The 23,302-nt window shown below is 36.8% G+C and overlaps 2 protein-coding genes and 1 long non-coding RNA gene across 6 annotated transcripts; 1 reads left to right on the top strand and 2 right to left on the bottom strand.

Moving 5' to 3' along the window:
* Positions 1-194: 194 nt before the first annotated feature.
* LOC111335670 (uncharacterized) lies at positions 195-9,258 on the top strand. Of its 4 annotated transcripts, none has more exons than XM_022941654.2 (5): positions 195-353; positions 3,862-3,970; positions 4,255-4,459; positions 5,483-5,582; positions 6,214-6,423. In XM_022941654.2, the coding sequence occupies exons 1-5, from the start codon at positions 281-283 to the stop codon at positions 6,243-6,245; spliced, it is 519 nt and encodes a 172-aa protein (XP_022797389.1). In that variant the 5' UTR covers positions 195-280; the 3' UTR covers positions 6,246-6,423. The 4 variants fall into 4 exon arrangements, with proteins under 4 accessions (XP_022797389.1, XP_022797391.1, XP_088618099.1 ...); XM_022941656.2 differs by lacking the exon at positions 195-353 and adding an exon at positions 993-1,149; XM_088761973.1 differs by lacking the exons at positions 195-353; positions 6,214-6,423 and adding exons at positions 1,071-1,149; positions 8,843-9,258.
* Positions 7,385-8,340, bottom strand: LOC148729864 (uncharacterized). Its single transcript, XR_016002007.1, has 2 exons — positions 8,059-8,340; positions 7,385-7,429 (listed from the first exon to the last, which is right to left on the bottom strand). It is a non-coding gene; the product is annotated as an uncharacterized LOC148729864 (long non-coding RNA).
* LOC111335649 (uncharacterized) lies at positions 8,890-21,165 on the bottom strand. Its single transcript, XM_022941633.2, has 5 exons — positions 19,366-21,165; positions 19,111-19,188; positions 13,670-13,723; positions 12,721-12,774; positions 8,890-11,616 (listed from the first exon to the last, which is right to left on the bottom strand). Exons 1-5 carry the CDS (start codon positions 19,528-19,530, stop codon positions 11,470-11,472), a joined length of 498 nt encoding a protein of 165 aa, XP_022797368.1. The 5' UTR covers positions 19,531-21,165; the 3' UTR covers positions 8,890-11,469.
* Between the last annotated feature and the right edge of the window lie 2,137 nt (positions 21,166-23,302).

Raw genomic sequence — 23,302 nt, 5'->3', positions numbered from 1 at the left:
GAAATTTTCCAATCGCTTCGCAAGGCTTTTTGTGTAAGAAATGTTTCCCTAAGCACTTGGAGTTTAGGAAATTCAATTTTTGTGGGACAATAAATTTCCACCTTGTTGTACCACAAACCCGATCGTTGATGTAGCATTGCTCGTTCCTGAACGTCATCTTTTCCACTCGTTTCCAGTTCTTACTCATTTTGTGGCTTGCTTTCAATCCCAGTTCTCGCTCCAGTAATAATCCCTTGAACGAGGTTACATAATCGCAGCAGATACTTCCATGTTATAGGGGATGAAATTTCGCAGTGACTATCTTCTTTTGTTCATAGTGCTTACAGTAAACAGATCTCTGATGGGTAGCGAAGGTAGGAGTGATAATTGCTATAGCGACAATTGCGAAATTAAACGGTGCAATTTCCTGAAAATCACGATACAAGCTTACTGTACAATTATTTGCAAGTTCGCAAGCTTGTTTATCAACAAAATACAGTCTGCTTTTGTAAAAGTCATATCAAGTTAATTTTGGACAGAACCGGATACAATTCCACTCAAATAATTTTAGTTTCAGTTTCTAGAATATTTCACCCGAAAAACTGACAAGTTCTTCCGATCTCTGAAACTTTCCGTCGACGACGGAACTATTTGTTTAAGCTTGGTCAGACGCGTCTTAATTTTCTTGCATTCGTTTACAATGTCTATCAAACTGTAAACAACCATTTCGATAACTTTTCATTATATTGATAAAATCTTTCCCAATACTGTTTATTTTTAGAATTTGTGTTGACATGGTTTCGCCTTGTCATGTAATGACAAATGTGTTGTACATTCACCGTTTTGCGCGAACTTTTAGAAGAGGGATTTATTCGCCAAGATCCTCTAATGGGGTTTAGATTGTTCAGTCTTCGACCTCAAAACAATTTTATTTAAAAAATGAGCGATTTTATTATAGGCTTAAATTTATTCGAGACAAAACAGCGAACGATCGTGCTCCACCTCTAGTTAAATTTTTAATGACGTCATATCCTTCCTGATCTGTAATAAATTTCATTGTGAGTATTTCCAGAAAAGGTCAGATCTGAGATAACGAGTGTGCGAATATGTGGCAAGTTTTTCCACCAAAAGATTCTGTGCAGAATTTCCCTGTGAAATTTTCACTTCGAGGTATTGTATGAATTAGTACTTTGAAATGGTACAACCGTTTCTCGGTTACAGTCAAAACTTGTAAACTGTTCATCCAAAAAAACATTTTAAGTCTACCACACCGAGCCAGATTATGACATCTGATGATTCAAAACATGATTTTGTGTTTGAACATTGCAATATTTCGTCTATTATGAATATTTTAGTTAAGGAAAATTGATTTTTAACCAAAGTGATCCTGGGTATTTTGGCTATGTTATAAAGTCTACTGATTTCAAATTTAAATGTAAATTTTCTCTGAGCCGTGCATCGTAATTCCGGATTTGTCTGGTTTTGTCTTTGTGATGGAAAAGCCTGTTCTGACACAATCACAACTACTGTTAATCTTCATTTTTGTTTGGTGAGTAGGTTTCAGGGTTATTTTCACAATCTAATCACAAAACAGCTAAAACAAAACGACAGACAAAATAACAATCAGGCATGATATTAGTACAGCTTAGAACAATTAACCTTTAACTGGCAATTGATCTAAGTATGTAATATTTTGGTTTTGTATAATTTTTTCCCACAGTAGTCAATTACATTGGTTTGTTTGCACACCGGAAGATAGCAATGGAGTTTATTATGGAGTTTATTATGGAGTTTATTATTAAGAAAAATTGACAAAATACAAATTATGATTACCACTGCTCACAGTTAGCTACAGCTATTCAAGGTGAAACAAAAAAAAATTACATTGGTTTGTTTGCTCAATGGAAGATAGCAATGGAGTTTATTATGGTCAGTTTATTAAGAAAAGTTAACAAAATACAAAATATGATTACCACTGCTCACAGTTAGCACAGCTATTCAAGGCGAAAAAAAAAAAATAGGCTCACAGAACTAAGAATTAAGTAAGGAATAGTTACAATACTAATCTCAGAACTAAGTATTAAATAAGAATAATTACAATACTAATTTCAGATAATGAAACCAAGAAAATAAAGTAATAGTTACAATACTTATATACAGAACTAAATATTAAGTAGTAATAATTACAATACTAATTTCAGATAATGAAATCAAGAAAACAGAGTGTATTGAGATACAAAAGAACAAAAGGGGAGAACAGAATAATGATAATAATTAAATGTTGACCAATATAACATATGGGAGAGACAAAGATTCACTGGAGAATTGAACAGATTACATTAGAAGCTGGAAGGATAATGCGGATTAGTTCAATTTTTACGGAGCAAAGTCAGATTTAGTAGAATATTCAGCATCCTCTCCTGTCAGCTTTCAACAGATTCCACAGTTTGAAAATATACATTAAATAACAGCAGATAGCAGGTTGTATTTATTAACTCTTTATACACTCCAAAATCTTGGCACTGACGTGGAGAATTTATTTTAACAATCAAAGCTTCTTACATTGGTGATCATTTTCCCTTAATTTCATCATTTTCCTTAATTTCCCACGCACAAGATTACTGTGTAGTGGATGTCCTCCCCTGGGGTGGGATGGGTGGGTGTTGGCCCTGAAAATCCCTATGGAAAGTGGTCAGTTAACCAATGTATGTATGTATGTATGTATGTATTCTCATGATCCTAATGAATTATTTGGCAGAGTTACTGTACAGTAAGGAGAAATTGGTTGTTGATTATTCTTAGGTCTAAATGTTTAGATATCTGGGGAGAACTTTCCATTCAACCAAAAATTTTTACTTTATTTGTCATCGCAAAATTGTTAGTCAGTGGAGGTGCAGACTGGCCTCATGGTTAGTGCATTTGACTCTAGCTGGATTGAGTGGTCTGGGTTTGAGCCTTGGCCAGGGACATTGTGTTGTGTTCTTAGGCAAGACACTTTAACCTCACAGTGCCTCTCTTCAGCCAGGTTTATAAATGGGTACGGACAAATTTAACACTGGGGGGTAACCCTGCAAAGGACTAGCATCCCATTCAGGGGGTAGTAGAAATACTGCTAGTCACTTTATGTTACAGAAACCAGGTTTAAGTGCCGGCTAAACGGGCCCCTTGGCTTATATACAGACTTTACCTTTTCATGTTGTTAGTCAGGATTTCTGGTTGGCAACCCATAATCTAAAGGAAAAACAAATCACTAATTATGCCAGGTAAACCAGGAACCCTTCAAGTCCTCAGAGACACAAGCATCTAATTTCTCCTTTTAGGATCTCCGTAGAATCAGACATAAAGGTTATGAGAAAATAAGAATTGGTCAACAACTAAAGAAGCTCTTGATTTCAAAGCAAACTCTCCTTGGTGACACAATAAGAATTGTTCAGAGAACAGTAGAGAGAATGTGCATACTGATATTAGCCAGGGTATTAAGGGTTTTTATTATAGTATAGCTGTGTCTCACAAGGACTGGGAACTACCAAATTCATGAATTTGATTGGCTGAAATCAATATTGAAAGCGGTCTAGATTTTCCCATCTAGACCGGTCTAAAAAAAAGAAGGTACAAAGAATATAAAAAAATTGGCATGTAAGACACAGCCATATAATAAACATCTTATTAACCGAGCTTGGTCAGTCTGTATGGGGAGAATCTTGACTTCAGTCGCTGGTACAGACCTCCCTGCGTTCGATCTGTACTGGCGACCGAGGTCAAGATTCTCCCATACAGACCTCCCGCTTGGTTAATAAGAACTAATGCTTCAGAAATGATACAGCACAAAGTGGACTAAGCCTTCACTTCATTTACCTCTCCAAACAAATTTTTACTTGTTAGCAACCAAGACAGAACAAGAACCATACAAGGTTGAATTTAGCAAGAAGGAACTTCGAGAGAGACTTACTCCACAGCAGTACCATGTGACACAGGAAAAGGGAACAGAAAGGTACTGTAACAAAAATACATTTTGAGTTTTCTCTTTATTATAGGAACACTTACTGGTAATTAACCACTGGTCATATATATATATATTTTTTTTTTTTAAATGACCACTCAGGCTCAGGTAATCTCTTGTTGCACTCTTTAAAAAAAGTTTTGACATGGCATAAAGTTGGTCTAAAATTATTGGGTACTTTTCCCTTTGGCCTTGGGCCTCTTCTTTTATCTACTGCTGAATCATTAGTTCTAAAAATTATAACTTAAGTCTTATAATTATTTAATTTTCTTCAGAGCATTTACTGGGGAGCTTGTAGATAACAAGAAAGCTGGTGTGTACAGATGTGTCGTTTGTGGCAAGGAGCTATTTTTGTCCGACACCAAGTTTAATTCAGGGTCTGGCTGGCCTTCTTTCTGGGACACACCTGAAGAAGGAACTGTTAGAAAAATTACAGATACTTCACATTTTATGACAAGAACTGAAGTCACTTGTGCTGATGTGAGTCTCAAATCTTCAATACTAGCTGTTATTTAAAGTGCCTATGACACTTTTTTTTTCTATTTTACATCAAAATATAATGAGTCTTAAACATGTTTTTGCAACATTTGTGGTATTTTTCCCTTTTCTGAATTTTTTATCAAGCTCTATAATCCGCAGATAAAATGTCTGGCCAAGCAAAGAGGGACTGGGTGCCATATGTCACAGTAGGAATCTTGTAGAGAGAAATATTCTTCATCGAGTCGGGGGTATTCGAAAAACCCCAAACTACACATCGAAATGGCATTTTTTGGCTGAAAAGATTGTAAATAGTAGCTCCGCACTCACTTTGCTTCTTTGATAAACTTTGTGTTACTACCGTTACCGGTGTCACAGGTTCCAGTACTCTTTAACGCGGCCAGAGAGATACAGAGAGTTTAAGTTCAATACAATTTCGGACTTTTATTGCCTCATAAAATAACAGACACATCAGAATCACCCACAAATCTTACCAGACACCCTCTACATACTTCTATTTTTATAATTTAATGCTAAAAAAAAATAGGTGTCATAGGGACATGAACAGATTCTTGGGACTGGTACCCTGGCCCACAATGCCTCATTTTACTCAGTGGTGTAAAATGGCTTTGATGAATGTAAGCTCTGGGGCTGGTTTCTTGAAAGTCCCAGTAACTAAACAGGCCCGAAGCCATGTTTTAAAATCAAAATTTAAAGGACATGAAAGCAGGTTCTGTAACCCAGACCAGTCCTTTTCGTTGTTTCTTTAGCTGACAGTTTTATTGTATCATTTTCAACACTGTTAAAATCTTCACCTTTAAAGAAAACAGAACAGCTTTACAGGCCCTTTAAGTTAGCCAGACTTTCGAGAAATGGGCCCCATGGTGTGAAAGGGTAACCATGTTTTGTTGTGGAAAAAGCATATATAGTGAAAAATTAATTCATCTTACCTAAGTAATGATAGTTGTTAGGAATATGGTGAGTGAAAAGACTAATTTTTTTTCCCTTTCTTTCTTTTAATTTTAGTGTGGCGCTCATTTAGGACATGTGTTTAATGATGGTCCAAGGCCAACAGGACAGCGATACTGCATCAACTCAGCTTCACTTAAATTTGATCCTTCAAAAGGCAAGCTTGATTAGTTCATTAAACTTTGCTTTAGTGGGAGAAGGAACTGGTCTGTTCTCGTCTCTAAGCTCCATGTGTCATATCAGCCACGTGTAAAATTTAAAAGTACTAATTTATCCTGGTGGGAGATCGGGTGTTGTAATGGTTAGTGCCCTGGACTCCCCCACCCACCCCCCATCAGGTCAAAAGATGCAGGTTTAAGGCCTGGTGGGGTCAGTTTGTTGTGTTGTCTGACAAAGCAGTTTACTCTCACAGTGCCTCTCTTTAATCATCATAACTAGAGCTGCATGTATAGTCAGTTATACAAATAGTTTTTGGCTTAATAGCCAGCTGCTGTTCTGTAAAAGAGCCTATGCTCCTCTGAAAGGTGATCACTTCTCAGAAGTGAGTGATTGACCTGCAGCTTCTCCCTATGATATCCATACTTCATTCAACAAACAGGTAATGAGAATACTTAAACTCATCATGTAGGTGTTGTTACCTTCTGACAAAATTCTCTGAACCAATTTACAAGGAAATGTGCAGCAGCAGCTAGAGTGGCAAATTAACAATCTTATTTATCAGATCCTAGGAGTTAAAGAGGTAATAAGTTATTTTTTTTTTTAACCCTCATTGACTCTCTCCTCTACAGGTGCTGATAAAAATAAAAAGAGTGAATTGTAAAAAGGGTCATGATACCTAGAACAATGGTAAAACAGTTCTGTGATAGCAACAATTAATTATTCTTTTGTGATGGCTATGCAAATTGACATCTAATAATTAGTACTTTGAATTGTATTTGAAAACTGATTGAGCTAACATCAAATTATTTTGGAAGAAAATAAAGTGCTTTATGAAGTTATGATTTGGCAGCTTCCTTTTCTTTGAACTACATTGTGGTTCATTAACATGCAATTTATAATTAACAATTATTCCATGAGCGCGCGTTGGATATGAGATGTTAGAACATAGCTAGCAGAACCGCGCAATGAAATTCAATATTTGTAAGCGTGCTCAAAATCCTGATAGTGCACGCTGACAGCGTCAGCAAATCGCTTCGCCAGAAATTTTTTTTTCGCGCGAGCGGCCAATTGTTAGCGCGGGAAAAATAATACATTTCGCGACAATAATGGATACAAACAGAAACTCGGCCTACTAGTCCGAAAACGAAGACAATGTTTCGACCTTTTCCCTTGGGCTAGAGTTCTTAAATGAGGCAGAAAAAGAGAAAAACAAAGGAAAAGAATCGAGACTCGGCATCAGCCCCGTCACGATTCGCTTCTACTGATATTGTTGTCCATTTTTCTCGTCGGATTTGATGCACAATTCTACTGGCTATGTTCTAAAACAATTGGTTCATTCTTTCAGCTGTGCACTATCGAGTTATGGAGCACGTGGGAAGTTTGGAGAGTACTCAAGAAGCTAGAGTTGCCCTCGGCTATCGCCTCGGGCAACTCTTACGCTTCTTTTGTGCTCTCCAAACTTCCCGCGTGCTCCATAACTCGATAGTGCACGCTAAAGCATTCATGAACCAATTGTTAAATAGATAGCCAACGAAGCGCGTAGCGCTGAGTTGGCTTTAATCATCTCATATCCAACAAGAGCGAGTGGAATAATAGTTTTATTAAAAACGTTAAATTAAGTATAAAATTTTATTAAATTTTTAGCTCCCTTTTAATATTAAGGTGACACTTACGATGGCCATATTTGTAGATTATGGTATATTGGCTGATATACCATAATGGCTAAGCCAATAAAAAGTCTTGAATTGCATTATCCAATGATCTAGTTTTTAATAATAAATATTAGACATTTTTATTTGAAGTATCGCTGAGTATTTTTACAAGTTATGCCATATTGTGACGAGCCTGTAGGGAGAGTCAAAATACAAACAATGAGAAAAAAATTAATGCTAAGCAGTACTATGTACCAAAATGTCTAATAAGTTATTTGGTATCCAACTCAACTTTTTTTCTTCCAAGTGTTTTGCTCATTTCTCACAAGGTGGGAAAAGCAAAGCAGATAGAGAAGCGCAGCATGTGCAGCTGACTTGTTAAACAGGTTTTTTCCACTCTTCTCTATTTGTGCATTATTTGTAAGTTCTACTTTGTGCAGTTGGATAATAAACAAACACTTTTGAGAATTTAGAGGAAAATTCATTATTTGAGAAGGGAATTCTACAAAACAGATTTTGCACAAATCACTTTGCAATTTGTGCGATATTGGTTTTCAAATGCAATTTGACATGGAATTCACAAGTCAAGTAATGAGTTTTCTTTGAATTGCATAATGGAATAAAAATTAGAAAAGAAGAGCATTACCTATAGTTGTTTTGTATAGATAGATGCAAAACAATGTCACTTAATTAGCCTCATTAATTCAACTCGCAATCCCTTGCTAAATACCTTGCTTCATTAACCAATCAGAATGCACTTGATTTTATTCAATGATCCAATTTCAATTCTGAAACACGTAAGATCTGAATAGAATTTCTCACCAGTCTTCTGGCTGATTGTCTTTCTATTCTCCTCATCAATGACTGTTGAAGAATTTATCCAACTCAGTGGGGTGAACTTACATGTTAATCACTGCTGGTAGCTAAGGGTTTAGACCACATACTAGTCATTTTCTGAAATTATCACTGACTATAATTATAGTAATAGTAATATAGTTTATTTCTGACCACTTGCAGCCCAGAGGCTGAATTACGGGTGCAGTTTAAAGTTGAGAACAGAGGTCAGCATATCAGGCGCCTCTGGCAGCCGCTTCAGTCCATCGATCTCACCTTCCCACCCATCCCACCCCAGGGGAGGACATCCATCACACAGTAATCTCGTGTGTGGGAAATTAACGTCTCCTACCCCAATCCTGCAGGAGACGGGACCTCCACTTAATCATCCCTATATCCTAGAAGACCAGAATATCTAACCATTTCTTGATGTTGTAGATCGGTAGCAAATTCTTCTCAATTATTTTAAGACACTGAGTGTTGGTCCAGCTGGGGCTTGAACCCTCGACCTCCCGCACAACAGTCCAGTGCACTATCCATTCGGCTAACTGGGCAACAGTCTGGAAAGCTCTAGGATAATGGGGAAAGAGTATAGTCAACCTTCTTACCCCAAGAAGTGAGTGACACAACTTAATTTTCCCTGTGGTTTCCAACAATTATTTTGGCAAAGGAACTTTGTAATCAAAGGAGTCTCCTTTACAGCCATTGTTTGGCCCACTTACTCAACACACTCCCCAACATTTCTCTGTGTTTTATTTTATTTTCATAGCAGACTGAACATCATCTTTCCTTGTCCCAGGCTGAATCACTGCTGACAAATGTCTGAAGTGGCTTTTATTTTTGCCATTTATTTGTAAGGTTTTACATTACAAAGTTAAAACCTAGAAGAATTAACAACAAGATCACCGTTTCAATAGGAACATGCTTTCTTTTGTACTTTTCAATAACAAGCAAACTCAAATTAGTTCTAAATCACTTTTATAATGTTACTTTGTAATAACCAATTAAAGACTTCTCAGCGAGCTGCATTATAATGAAGGGTTCAACACGCCCTATTCCAGAGTAGCAATTGTTTGTTAAAAGAAGCTGGAAAACAAAGTTGTTTTGCTGACTCAGCAAAGGCTTACAGAGGAAGATCATGATGATCAAAGAAAAGTTAAATAAATGAAATAAAGCTTCCTTCCATTATTTCACTGGTTTGTTAAGTTAATTTCATTTTGGTTCTGGAGTGTATATAGAGTGTTTAAATCAGGCAACATTTAAAAAGAAAGTGATAAAAGGTGACGAAATTTGTTATATTACAATATTTTGTTTCTTATTCCCTTTTTCCTTTTTTTTTTTTTTTACTGGAAGTTTACCAGGTAACAATACTCTATAATCACACCAGCAAACATTTTAGTTAAACTGGATTCAACTGAATGAAAATAAAGAAACAGAGAACTGAAAAACTGAATTTTTCATAGAGTTCAAGTAATCACTTGTCCTTTTAACATGCTACATTTGAAGACAAAAGATATTGGGTTAGGCAGCTATGAATAAAAACAGTTAAACTATGTTCAACAAAACAGCTTTAAAACATGTTTAAGCTCTGGTTTGAATGGGTATATACAGGTTTCGTACACTTTTTCAGGCCAAAGATTCAAGGACTTTCCAGGTCACCCAGTACTTAGAAATTTCAAGGACTTTTTGTAATGACAATTTTACCTCCAAACCAAGAAAAATGTTTCTGTTAACATCTATGTTTTGGATTTACTGATGGTGCAAAACAAAAGCAGATATTTTTTTATGTTGTTCAATAAAAAATCAAAGACTTTCAAGGACTGGCCAAAACGAAATTCAAGTACTTTCAAGGCCTTGAAATTGGCCTCCTGAAATTCAAGGGTTTTCAAGACACGTACGAACCCTGTATATAAGTATTGTTTTCTTTTAAACCCAGTTTAGCGGGGAAGGTTCAAATTAACTTTAACTCTAATCTGTAGGAACAGCATTATAGTTTGATTTTGAACTTCTAAGTTCATTTGTTATTGAAAAGTACAGCAAAATCAATGAAGGGAAAATGATTCAACATACAATATATAAACACCAATGTTTAACCTCATCTGACCATTAGAAGGCCTACTTAACTTTTATGAAAAGTACTTAACAAACAAGATACCTAGTAAGTTATAAAGAAAAAAATAACAAAAGAAAAATAAACAAGACATTCAAGTACCTATAGTCACTTGATGTACAACATTTAAAACACAAACAAACAAGCAAACATAAATGAAACCAACTGTGAAATAGATAACTTTAAGGTTGGAGTATTCTCCATAACTCCTAGAAGAAACTGACATGGACGCAATGCCATTGATGCAAAACTTTCATGTTACCCAATAAAGAAGTAGCTGCGTGACAGTGGTCATTTTCATGACTGTCTATACTATGTTTTACTGGTTCAACAAGTACAGGTATGGCTACACTTCATCAGGATCAATAATTAAATAAAATTGATAATGACTAGTTTCATTGAATGTACTAACTATAAATTTTAAAACTGAACAATTTGAATCTGTGAATGTGTTAAAAGTAAAGCATCATTGTCAGCATCTGAGCAACAGTGCACATACCCCTCCCCCCCTAACCCAACATTAACCCCAACTTGTTATCAGTTGACTTTTGTTGGGTTCAGGAGGGGGGAAGGGTGGGTACACAGGTGCTCAGATACAAGCATTGCTCCAAAGTAAAATTAGACTTCTATGTCAGAATGCATGGATGATGGTAATCATTATAATTATAAATTGAAAATGTTAACATATGTACACATGGTATGGCTATTAATATATGGGACAAATATTTTAATCCTAACAGCATCAAATCTGGCAGATTCGCAATGCAAGCATCTTGGCTCAAATGTCAATTGATTCGACGCTTAATTAATATAATATCAAAAACATACAGGTTCACAAATAATCTTGGTAGATATCTTGCTGGACACCACATTGATGTCAACTATAATCTTTTTATATTTTAGCCATTAGCTTAACAAGTGAGCGTATGGAATATTTCCAGTGCTTTGCAGCAAACTATTATATACTAAAACTTTTAATTTATACAAATATTAATTGCATCGCATCATTACCGGTAGTGCATAAGTTGCAGGGACGCAAGATAATTAGTATGATATATTTGTTTCAGGTAATGGAAACATTTTGTAATAGAGTTATGAATGTTTTATATTTACTTGGGTCAAAATGACATCTAATGTACCACTCTAGCCAAGTTTATCTACTTTTGGTAACTTCCTTTCTTCAAACCACTTGATTCAAAATACATTGTCCAATTTTTATCACACCTTTGTTATGCTTGCCAACCTTTGGTACATACAAGCATCAATCAATGATTTGACAACACAGTCAATCAATCAATGTCATCACTGTCAAATAGATCATCTGGTGGAACGATGTCAGTTGCAATTGGTGCTGTCACAGATGCTGCTGTGTCATTCGTCAATGCTTGATCTGCAGTGGTGTTAACCATAGTTGGAAGTTCTAAAGTTGGATTTGCCTGGAAGAGAAGGCTCAACTTGTTGTAAAAATACAACTACATGCAAACATTAACTAAAGTTACCAACTTTTTCTAATGTTCCTATTTTTAAGTGCAGAGTTAAGTGTGGTCGTTGGAACTTAACTTGTGATGGAGAGATAAAAAAATTTGTTTTGAATGTATTTATGCTTAAAATTTTGGGGAAAGTAATTGCTACAAAATTAATGTCAGCTTGAACAATTATGCTTCCAAAAAACTTGAATAAAATTTCTGTTTTCTTGAAGGAAACTAAATTTCTTATTTTCCATCTAAATGGCCTGAAACTTGTCACTTTCAGTAGATTTTCCTCCCTTTAATTGTTCACAGTATCATATCCTTGAAAAATAAGTAGCTGAATTTAGGATATTTGTTATTATTAAAAACTGGATCATTGGATATTATGAAACTCAAGACTTTTTATTGGCTTAGCCATTATGGTATATGAGCCAATATACCATAATCTACAAATATGGTAAGCATATGCGTCAGCTGAAAATTAAAAGGGAGCTAAAAAAATTAAGTAAAATTTAATATTGAATTTAATGTTTTTAATAAAACAATTATTCCACTCGCACTTGTTGGATATGAGATGATTATAGCCAACTTGGCGCTACGCGCCTCGTTGGCTATCTATCATCTCATATCCAACGTGCGCTTGTGGAATAATCGTTAATTAGTGATGGGGAACAAATACAAGGAGCCCTTGAGCATAGGGGAGGAGAGGGTGGGTTATGGGGGACAAAGTTTTAAAATTGTGAACTGTTATTGACCATTTATCAGTGGTGTTTTGTGATGGAGAGCTGCATGCAGTGGGCACTCACTGGAGAGCGGAGTATGAAAGTGGACATGTACTCTCCACTGACCACTTTCATAAATGGCTGCCAGATAAATATTCTTTTGTTTAAATTGAATTGGCCTTTCTGGCCTCGCTTGAGATATTTTATTCTTTTGAATTTTGTACTGGAGAACGAGGCAAGAAAGGCTAATTTAAATTTAACCAAAAAAATATTAATCTGGCAGCCATTTATGAAAGTGGTGTACGTCTTCCCTTTTATTCCCCTTGATTTTTAAGTAAGCATCACTCACATTCTTCCTTGGTCTTCCTCTACTTCTCTTTGGTTGAGATGCATCAGGAAGAGGCTGTAAAATGACGGATTAGAAGTTATATAGAATAATTTTGTTCTCATGAGATCTACTGGCTAAATGATGTAGAGTTTAAGCTGTATTAAATAAACCCCATCTTCAGGAGACACCATTGATTAATTAGCAAGGCAGCCACCACTTAAAGTTCCCATTTGTCATCCCTCGCTTCTAAACCAAAAATGCACAACACAAAGTTCAATTACCAATGAATTACAACCACTTTGAAACTCACAAGATTTTATGGCTCAAGCACAGTATTGTAGTCAGGGAAAATATTTAATTTATATATCTTATTAAACAAGCGCGAGGGCCGTACTGGGAGAATATCAGCCTAAGGTGTTGACAGTATGTAATGAGCGCAGCGAGGTCCATACAAAAAAGACCGAGGGCCCATACTCTTCCAGTACGGTCCTCAGCAAGCTTGGTTAATAAGAGATTTATTATTCGACTGAAGTTCAAAGGGACACAAGTGCAGTATCATTCGGGACCATTCGGGACAGTGCCCGGTCCAATAATGAGAGAATATTGACTGGCAATAGAGCATTTTGATTGGTTGATTTTAGTTATTGGCCCTCTGACTGTCTGAGTTGTGTAATAAAATCCAGTACTGAGCCTGTTGGTAAAAGAACATGGAACAGAAACACTTTTACATTGGCTTCTTTGTTTTTTATTTTCCTTCAGTTTTACAATTTACCTTAAATAAGCCATGAAATATAATTGGTTATTTTGTTGTAGTGGTGCTCTCTTATTCTCTGGGTAAAGGATGCAATTTAGAGCGAAAAATAGAGCAATTCATAAATAAATTGCATTGTCAATAGCCAATCAGATTGCAAGGAGATAAAAAGAAATATCATCGAAATCTTTATGGGTCTTTTCAGTAGATTTATCCTACCCATTTTCTAGGTCTTCCTCTTGGCCTCTTTGGTCCAGTGGGAACTGGTTTTGGCTGTCGAAAAAACAAAATAATCAACTTTTTTGAAGCCTTCAAACTTTCTCATGCAATATATCTATCCATCTGGTCAGTGTGTTTCCCAGTTTTTATAACAACTTCATGACTAAATGAAGTAAAGATGACTTAACCCCCTAAACTCCCAGAAGTGATTCACATGTAACTTAATCTCCCTATGATATCCATACATTATCTAGCAAACAGGTAATGAGAACACCCAAGCCTATCAGGATGAAATCGCTTTCTTGATCTAACACCAATTCCCATATTAACTATCTTCTAAGGAAATGTGTAGCAATTTGAGGGGAGAATATTTATAACTAGGCCCCTGTTGTTCAAAGAGCAGATAATGCTATCCAATAGATACATTGCTGTCCAACAGTCGAGCATTACCAAAATGTACTGTTATCCATCAGATAGAGAATTATCCAGTAGAGAATGTTACCCACTCTTCAAACAATCAGAGCCTGATCTTGGGAGTTAATAATAATAATAATAATAATAAGAACACACAACGGAAAAGCTTTTTAGGATTAGTTAATGTACATTTATTTTTTACTCCATGGGTCACAGGTTACGATTTTCGCCCTGTGCTGCCTGATTAGAATGTAGCATTCAGTTGATTTCTCTGCGATAATAACATATTTATGCAGGATAACCAATTCAGTTATAAAAACTGTTATCAACATGGGTCCTGCAGGGGGGGGGGGGGGAACTGAGGGTGTCACAAAAGGGTTAGATTAGTAATTACGAGAGTCAGAAGGATAGAGAAAGAGTTGTGGTGTCAAGAGGCAATGATAAAATCTGCACTTGAGCTGAGTGGTACACCCTGCTGGAGCTTATCCCGGCTTCTGCACGTGGCATAAAGGGAGTATTGGTACTCCTCCTAGATAAGTTAACCCCCCCCCCCCCCACAATTTTTCAGCTTTCTATGATAGGTTTTGAGAGGTAAGTGTCTTCCTTGCAAGAACACAGCACAATGACCTGGCTAAATCTAAACCCGGACTGCTAGCGTAAACTGGAATCGAGCACAGCACATGTGTATAGGGGAAAACCCTAAATGTCTCTTTGATGTCCTAATTTCCTTGGGATTCATATTATATCTCATACCACAAACAGTAAAATGCATGGCTACATCCTATGGCAGTCCATTTTAACCTGAGGGAGATCCAGTATTCCTTAGGATCAAGGGAATTTTAAATCCAGTATTCCTCAGTTTATAAACTTTTTTGTTTTTATTCTCTTTTTCATTTAACTTTCTTTTTAACAATGAAAAAGATTGGGTAATCAATATTGATGTAAATGTCCTCATCCTTGATGAAAGGGTTAAAAATACTACAACCAATGATAGAAGTAAATATTTTCATTAGGGGAATTCCTTTGAACATTTTTAATGGAGAAAAAATTGATGATGAATTTCACAAACACACCTTTTTAATGATATTATACTCAAATCTTCACATTCTGCTTATTCAGGGCTGATGATTGGGAAAAGTTAAAGTTAAAGAAATCTTCCCAAATTCAAACAATGGACATGTTCATCACCAAGCTTTGTAGTTTTTGGAAAATATCCAAATGTATGAATATAGAGCACTTTTGTTCATCTTTGATAATAGTCTTTTTTGTTGCAAGTTGTTTGCTTAATTGTAAGCAACCCTTAGAATACAAAGTGTTTTAACAGATTTGAAGACTTCCAGCTCAGTCAATAACCTGATTACAAGGCTCCATGCATGTGTTGTTTATATTTCATTCATAGGGTATTTAAATATGGAAGAAGCAGCTGTTGGAGGTATTCAGCTTGCAGACCAATCCAACATGTTGTTGCTGTTGCAAAATAAGCTAGAGGAGCTACAAAGACTGCTAATCCATACCACTTATTACAAATATCCCACGTTGTCTTAATGAACATGTCATAATAGCCTGCATGTTGTACCGTAAGGGAATAAGAGATATTTTTAAATAAGGTTTAAATTTTGGTTTTATCAACTGAGTTGATAATGTGAATTGGATACCATAAAGAGTTTTGAAGCTAACCTTCAAACATTAGCCCTTCATCAGAGAGAATGACACAGGACTACTGTTCAAAACTTCAGCTCTGAAACTGTTTGCGGTGGTCAATTAACATTTTCAACTTAGTTGATAAAACCGAAATTACCTTGTTATACACCCCCACCAACACGGCCCCACAGTTTCTTTGTGAACTTTCCCCCTTTATGTTTTGAAAAAACCATGAGTAAAGGAATACTCTAGACTTCTTTAGAGAATTATGAGGGGAAGTTAATCTCGTTTTTGTTCCTGTCCATTTCTTTGTATATTTTTTCTCCTTTTCTTTCTTTTACAGTCAAAATTTTTGGATCATTCGTAATCTACATTCCTCAGACCTTAATTTAGAATTATTTCCCTATGATTTATGATTAAAAGAGCTTACAATTTTACTTTATGTATTTCTGATCATAGACAATCCACCAATATTACAATGTGTATGATTTTGAAAAAAATGCCTATTTTAAGCAACCTAATGAAAATGAATCTAAAAAATTCCTTTGACCAAACTAAATCTTTCCCTCCATTGTAGACATCTATGCTTTGCCACAGTGAAAACAAAAAATAAAAAAACATTTCGCATACAAACACATTGCCCACAATTACTTATGACAAAAAAGGTCAGAAAATAGACAAAGACTTGTCCAGCACTCGTTAGGCATCCATCTCCGAAAGTTTGAGAAGGATCCAGACGTCCTACTTCTTTCAATTAGTTTTTTTTTTCTGCTTTGCATGACTAACAGTTTTTTTTGTTGTTGACTGTTGTCCCAAAATAGCCTTCCACTGACCTTATACATCTATAACAACGGTCAAAACAGCCTTCATTAAATCTCATGGCCATGTGCTAGTTTATTAATTAATATCACCAACCAACAAAAACAAATAAAACCAAGATTCAGTGAAAGAGATTGTGCAATATTACAGTTTCTCAAAAGCAGTGAAATTTTTTTTAGGTGAAGTGATTAAAATATTCATGTGCTTTTAATCTTTTTTTTTTCATTTCTATTTTTATTTTTGACTTCCCAAGTCTTTATATGGAAAAAAAGGTGACACAAAAAAAACTTAAAGGAATAGAGCCAATTGTATATCGTTTTATAAAGAGAAAGTTACATTGTAAATTATCCACCATCGATTCATTAGGTTTAGAAAAACGGAAATTTTCGAGGATTGGGTATTATATCCGTCGGTCTCAAAGTGTTACATAGCATGTTTAAATGCTTAACGTTTATTTTTTTCTGATGAATTTCAAATAAGGCGTGATTAACCGTTTCACATTGACCGTCATAGGAGAGAAATCGGAACAAAACCGAAACAGGAAGATGCTTCGAAGCAACCTCCATCTCTTAGCAGCTGCAGAGCAGAACTTGAAAAGTTGACATTGTTGATAAAATGCAAAGGAAGCCTGAGCAAAGTTTCTTTTAAGGCAATGTGTCACCTGCAATGTATACCCGGCTGTGGGATTAAAAATGATTAAGCGATATCGCTAAATTGTTTTCAAATCTGTCTCGATTAGCATATCAAGTGGGTGGCCGGACGGACACAGTGAAACTGTGAATTAGAAAATCTAAATTTTAAAGCGTGTGATCCGTGCAATCGCATCAACACACGAGCGAAAGTTATGCTGTTTTTTTTCCTCAGGTACCTCACTGTAATTGTTCAGCAAAATAACATTAGGCTAGAATAAAACAGAGATAATAAAAGTGTTTCTTTGCTCTACTTTGTTATCTTAACGTTCTTTCCAGCTAAACAAAAGACGAAAGCGAAAGGTCCTTTCTTGCGGTTTCCGGTATGTATTTGAAAATAGTATGTCGAAACGTTGCCATTCTTCTAAAAACCTTCCAACTCAAAGACAGTCCGTGTAATTTTCGTAAAATTCTAAAAGAAATGGAGAACACCAACGCTTTAAAACCGACAATTAAATTCGATCGGAGATACCGCGTCGAATGCACGTGCTCCTTAAGAGTGCGTCAACAGTGTTCTGCTTTAAAAGTAGAAAGTATTTTGAACAAGGTGTTTTTCAAAAGCATGAACTAACAAAAATTAGCGCAGGGGCATAACTTCCCTTTAAATTCATTGAAAGCTTTTTCTTCCGAAGGTCACAAGGTAATCAGCGATTTCAATGAGCGACCATTGTACAATGTTTGTACTGCGCGTCATGAATCCCACGTGGAAAAATAATCCACCAGGGTCACATTTTATACACCTTCTCATCGCTAAATGAATCTCCAATTGACTACCGCTTTTTAAATAGGAAGTCTAACCCACATTTACATCCGCGTAGGATATCGATTTTTTTTAAACGCGTGGCAACGGCTTTTGATTTCAGCCTTACATCCATTGATTTCTACTCCATTTTCCTAGATAATTTTATCGTTTCTTATCGGGCACCGGACTTATCCCTCAATATCACAATTGTGAACTTTTCATAGTGTCTGTGCTTTCCGATCTAAGACACTTCGCACATTGTGCAGATGTGAAACAAAAGATCCTTGACAAAACATTCGAAATAAACCGCGCACGTGGAAGTTCTTTATTACGATGTCATTGAAAGACGCGATGTTCCAACATGGCGCGCTAATTTTTTTCCCGCGAAAACAACAGCCAAAAACACGTGCTGTACGCGAAACACGCACGCATGCGTTGTTATAAACCTCACGTGATTTATGGGTGTACTGCGCGAAACTATGCGGAGAATTTCATGCTTCGAGGAACAAACGGTCGCGAAAAGTTTTACACACGGGTTTTAATTACCGGAAGTTGAGTAAAAAGAAAAGTAAATTCTCCGTAACATTATGCGCAAAGCGAGTGCGAGCGCATTTAGCGAGTTATTGGCGGCCGCGGGACTTTCGTGTCTGGGGGAGTGCCTCGATATCTCTGCTTAGTGATGCTTAGCACGCATAACCAAGTTATTATGCATCACAGTTGTAAACATTGAGAGTACAAAGCGACTGGCACTTGTGTCTTTCTGCATTATTAAGCACATAACAATAGCGTGTTCAACGGAAAAACTCAAGTGCAAAGTTACATTTCTTTGGCCTGGCACCAGAAACGACGAAAAACAGCTCTCAAAAGTGTATTTTTTTTTAGCGAAGCACCGGGAAATCGGGAATCGGCCCGTACACAAAAAAATTTCTGCACGCAACATCACGGGACAGCGGGATTAATCTTTCGTTCGAGCGACTACAATCTGAGCCAAAATATTAATCATAAAACATGCATAACAGAGATTCTATAGCAATACAATAAGTTAATATAAAGCACGCTACTGAAAGAATGGAAGTTAACGTACAATATCGGCGTGCAGAAGGTAAGACAAATTTACCACCAATGAAATCTCCTACCTTGGGATTTTTATTTTTTGAGCCTTTTGGTCGCCCTCTAGGCCTTTTTATCACGGGTGTTCCATCTTCCTCATGTTTCTGCGGTGAGAAAGTTAACAAACATTTACCATTGATATTCAAGCTGCGCTAAATTTAGTCCTCGCCAAATGACCTCATATTCTCTGATATGACCCTACTGCATGTTCCAAAATTCGCCACCATGATCTGTACGAGGCAGCTCCGTAACATGTTACATTTGTTTACCACACACTCTACCTCGGCAAAGTTCTTTCGCGGCCTTCCTCGTTTGCCTTTCCTGGGCACTTCCGTTGCAGACAACGGCTTTTCATCCTGAACAGGTTCGTTCACTGTTTCCTGTGTTTCTTCCGTCGAAGAGTCCTTAGCGTTGGCTTCATCTGTTCCCGTGCTAGGCTCACTCATGGTGCGCGCACTTGAAAAATAATTTCAGTGCTGTGCGCGCGACGCTTGAATGAAACCTTTGCCCGTGCGCTTCGAATTTTTAGGACCGCGCCTTGAGATGTTGTAATCGCCTTGGAATTTTTACCGAATACGTCGATCAACGAGAAGCGTGGGAGTTTTAAGTTCCTCTTCCTTTCCCCACTCGCAATAATTCGCATTTGAGGCGCTATTCTAAGTTTACTCTGTTGTTGTCTCCAACACAAATCATTGGCAAATTTACTATCGTGTGGCTGTGCGCTAATTGACTAATACAACTTAGTAGCGTCGCTGTGATTGGCTCTCGCGTGATCCATTGTCAACTAGACCCGCGCAGTTTGCTTCGCACAAGAGCCAAGACCACCCTCTCGCCTTTGAAAACGCCGAATGATTGACAGGCGAGCAAAGCTACCGGAAATGAAATCAAATAAAAAAAAAATTTGTTGGGTTGCTATAGGCTTGAGGTACTGGCATGTTGTTCTGCACTAACTTTTCCCGCGGGATGCAAAATTGATCGAGAGTGGGCCGACCTTCCCGCGAAAAAAAATCTTAATCCTAAGCGCATGGCTATGTTACGAGAGTTTACGTGGAGTTTCCGTGAGGCCTTCCCGATTATGCCGGCCGCAATGAGAGATCGGAAAGAGTAGCATTCCAAGAACTTCCTTTAGATTTCATTATCTCCAAACCTCAAAATGTCTCGCGCCTTCAGAACCAGTTGGTCTTGGGGTCGACCTCGTATTTTATCATAACAACAGTGTTCAGGTCACTGCTTGAGGAATTTTGAACACGATCCCCCTTATGAAAGTAATAGTCACTCGGAAAAAACAACAACAGTTTAACGATTTATCTATTGATAACAGGTGACAGAAACGCACAAGAAAGTTCCTAAATTACTTTATAAGCTATTTATTACCCAAAGACACGAAAGGGAAGACCCAAAAAAAAAATTAACTGATTCGGCCTCTAATTTAGCAAAGAGGATCTGTCTTTAAAACACTTTTACAATAATACATTGCGCGCGGATTACAGAACTTTTAAGTTTGACAACATAATCGAAATAAGAATTTTGAAGATGTAACATGTTTAGATGCGAAATGATATCCGCAGTTCATTTAACATTCATCGCTAAAGCCTATTTTTTACAATTTTCTGACTAAATCCAGAACATCGGCAGTGAGGATGATGTCACGAGAGAAAGTCAAACACCGACTTAAGATTGAATCCACAGGCAACCGTATTAAAGGAACAATGAACAAGTAAACATACTTTACAGAAATAAGCGTTGACAGTTATAGGCTGCAGAATTCGGAAGTGCTTTTCCGGCATAAATACACAAACACTCATGCTTGTTACAATTTCACACTAACTTGAAATATGAATGTTTCTCGTACACTGAAGCTCTCTGCGATTTTCATGAGAAGCTGACGAAAAACTTGCTGCCGCTTTAAAACTGTCGCAGAGTTAACTCTTCGTGACATTTTCGCAACCGGTGCAAAATTCCACCCGTTCTTAACCTTCAGATGAACGTTTATGAAAAGACGTTCCCATATCAAGGAAACAATGTTGGACATAAGCCAACACGGCTTGTTGTACGCCGTAATCTTCAAAAGGGGAAAGAAATTTTCGCAAAGCGAGCGCAATGAGCCCAACAAAAAACGGTTGCTAATGAAACGTTTACTTGCCGAAGAAAACTATTAAAGTATGCCGATTAGCTGAAAAAAATCTTTGCCATGCTACAAAATCTAGAACCTGCAAGGTGACACCGATATTTGAGGTTAATGTCTTAATCTTAGAGGAGAGATTCAATTCTGGGATTTTTCCTACACGATCTTACATAACCTCCTCAGTCAAAACTGAATTACGGCAGTACTAGCGATATTTAGAAATGACGAAGAAGATTCTGAGAGCTGAACTGTCAAATTAAGGAGGAAGAATGCTTAATTGCGAAATTTTCGTGAAATTCTTGGCGAGTTTATCCCACGTCTACCTTACCCTACCCTTGTAGAGTGATGCATTTCGAAAGGGTTCTAGAACCTTCGCGTTTTTGTTTTCATTGGTTTCCCAATTGCTTGCATCTGTGACTCATGACAAGTTAAATAAGACCAAGGGAATTCCTCGAGAGGTTACCTCGGCCCACGCAAGTTAGAAAAAGTAAGACAGACAAGTGTTGCACCATTAGTTACTGTGTTGCCGTTTATAGTGAGTTCAACTTCCTTGTTAAAATAACGCTGAGTTTATTCAGTTTGTACAGAGATTTAGGCCGAGGAATATTCGTAGAGGAGACCGGTATTAATACTTCTAAACTGCATCGAGAAGACATACTTATGTAGAAAAATCTAGGACACGTACTTTCCTAATCAGTTGCTAAGTCATAAGACTAGGGAGCGTTCACTTTCCCATTCGAAACAGAAACATAACTGAAGTTGGACAGTGTAAAGGTTTAGTTACATTTTATTGCAATTAAACGATTTCTTTGTGGTCAATTTCTTTCTGAAATGTCCAGCTAAACGATTGCTTTTCTGTGCAGCAATAAGTGTACAGTCTGCATGGGGTTGTAAATAAGATTTCTTGTCTTTCTAACTGGCAGTTCGAAAAAGGTTTCTCCTGAAGAGTAAAACAAATGTCGTAACATCCATTTTCTCCCTTTTTTCCAGCAGAGGACATTTAACCGCTTCCTCGTCGAGCGAGATTTTCCGCTGATGCACCACCATACATAATAATTGAAACGGAAACATACTGAGTATTGTCAACGGTACAACCCAAACTGTTATTTCTTCCATCTCGCTCACACTGTGAGCATTAAGCTACATTTTAAAATGCATCAAGGATACAGGTTGCTAAGCATAAGAAAATTGTATACAGCTGGCATTTTACAATGACTAAGAACAGTTTTCAATAAATAGGTGGCTAAATAGACAGCTGTATGCACTTCCAGAAAGTAAAATGGGTTTTGATCAATAAAATTCACATACTAGGAAAATTCATGTGTTTAACAGGTAAATAGCTTTATTCTTAAGACTGGTTTCTCTAGCTGCCAAGAGAAAAATAAGGCAGTTTGAATAATCCATCTTGTACACCCCATGCAACAAGAACATTGTGAAGTAACTCTTTTGTTGCATTCAAGGGAGTTTCAAGTAATTTCAGAGTCCACATAAAAGCTACCAAAGGAGTCATACAAGCACAATTGCAACTCTTGTGTCTGCGACATCATTATTAATTAAAATTCATTTTACACATTCATTACATTTGGGTATCTTCTGTTCTGACGGAGTTCTTTGTAACTTCCAAATACAGATCGTACAGTTTCTGTCAATCTATAGACATTTTTTACAGATCCTCCGGACGAAAACTTCATTTTTCCCACCTCTTGCAAGAGGGTGCGTCTTCTCTGAATGTAAAAAGTTGAGCTGCGATCGCAGTTACGACGATAAAGACATTCAACCCCAAAGCAAATAAATAGGAAAATAACCGACAAATAAACGCGAAAAAGCATCGAGTCCCGCTTGCTGTAAAACATTTTCCCACATTCATTGAGTCCAACTACCATCCGTTGACTTGATTTTCTAAAAGAACTGTAATTGAAGACTCGTGCAGATTTGAGATCTCCCTGGTAGAGGATCTAACGAAATCTAACAAACTGTAACGAAATGGAGAAATCATCGACGAAATACACTGAGCTGTTACATTTAAGAAAAAAAAGAGGTACGATGCTTTAGAAGGTTAACTATAAGGATAGTAACAAAGTGGATAAAACAAA

The sequence above is a fragment of the Stylophora pistillata genome, chromosome 5 (assembly GCF_964205215.1).
Source record: "Stylophora pistillata chromosome 5, jaStyPist1.2, whole genome shotgun sequence".
Taxonomy (NCBI): domain Eukaryota; kingdom Metazoa; phylum Cnidaria; class Anthozoa; order Scleractinia; family Pocilloporidae; genus Stylophora; species Stylophora pistillata.
This window is presented reverse-complemented; position numbering and strand designations above follow the sequence as displayed.

Excerpts from the sequence above, each read along its gene's own strand:
- LOC111335670 (XM_022941654.2), top strand. The coding sequence starts at position 281 with ATGAAATTTCGCAGTGACTATCTTCTTTTGTTCATAGTGCTTACAGTA. Across the intron at positions 354-3,861 it reads ATCTCTGATGGGTAGCGAAG|CAACCAAGACAGAACAAGAA; the intron begins GTAGGAGTGATA and ends TTTACTTGTTAG. Across the intron at positions 3,971-4,254 it reads CAGGAAAAGGGAACAGAAAG|AGCATTTACTGGGGAGCTTG; the intron begins GTACTGTAACAA and ends AATTTTCTTCAG.
- LOC111335649 (XM_022941633.2), bottom strand. The coding sequence starts at position 19,530 with ATGAGTGAGCCTAGCACGGGAACAGATGAAGCCAACGCTAAGGACTCT. Across the intron at positions 19,189-19,365 it reads CGCGAAAGAACTTTGCCGAG|AAACATGAGGAAGATGGAAC; the intron begins GTAGAGTGTGTG and ends TTCTCACCGCAG. Across the intron at positions 11,617-12,720 it reads GAGGAAGACCAAGGAAGAAT|GCAAATCCAACTTTAGAACT; the intron begins GTGAGTGATGCT and ends CTTCTCTTCCAG.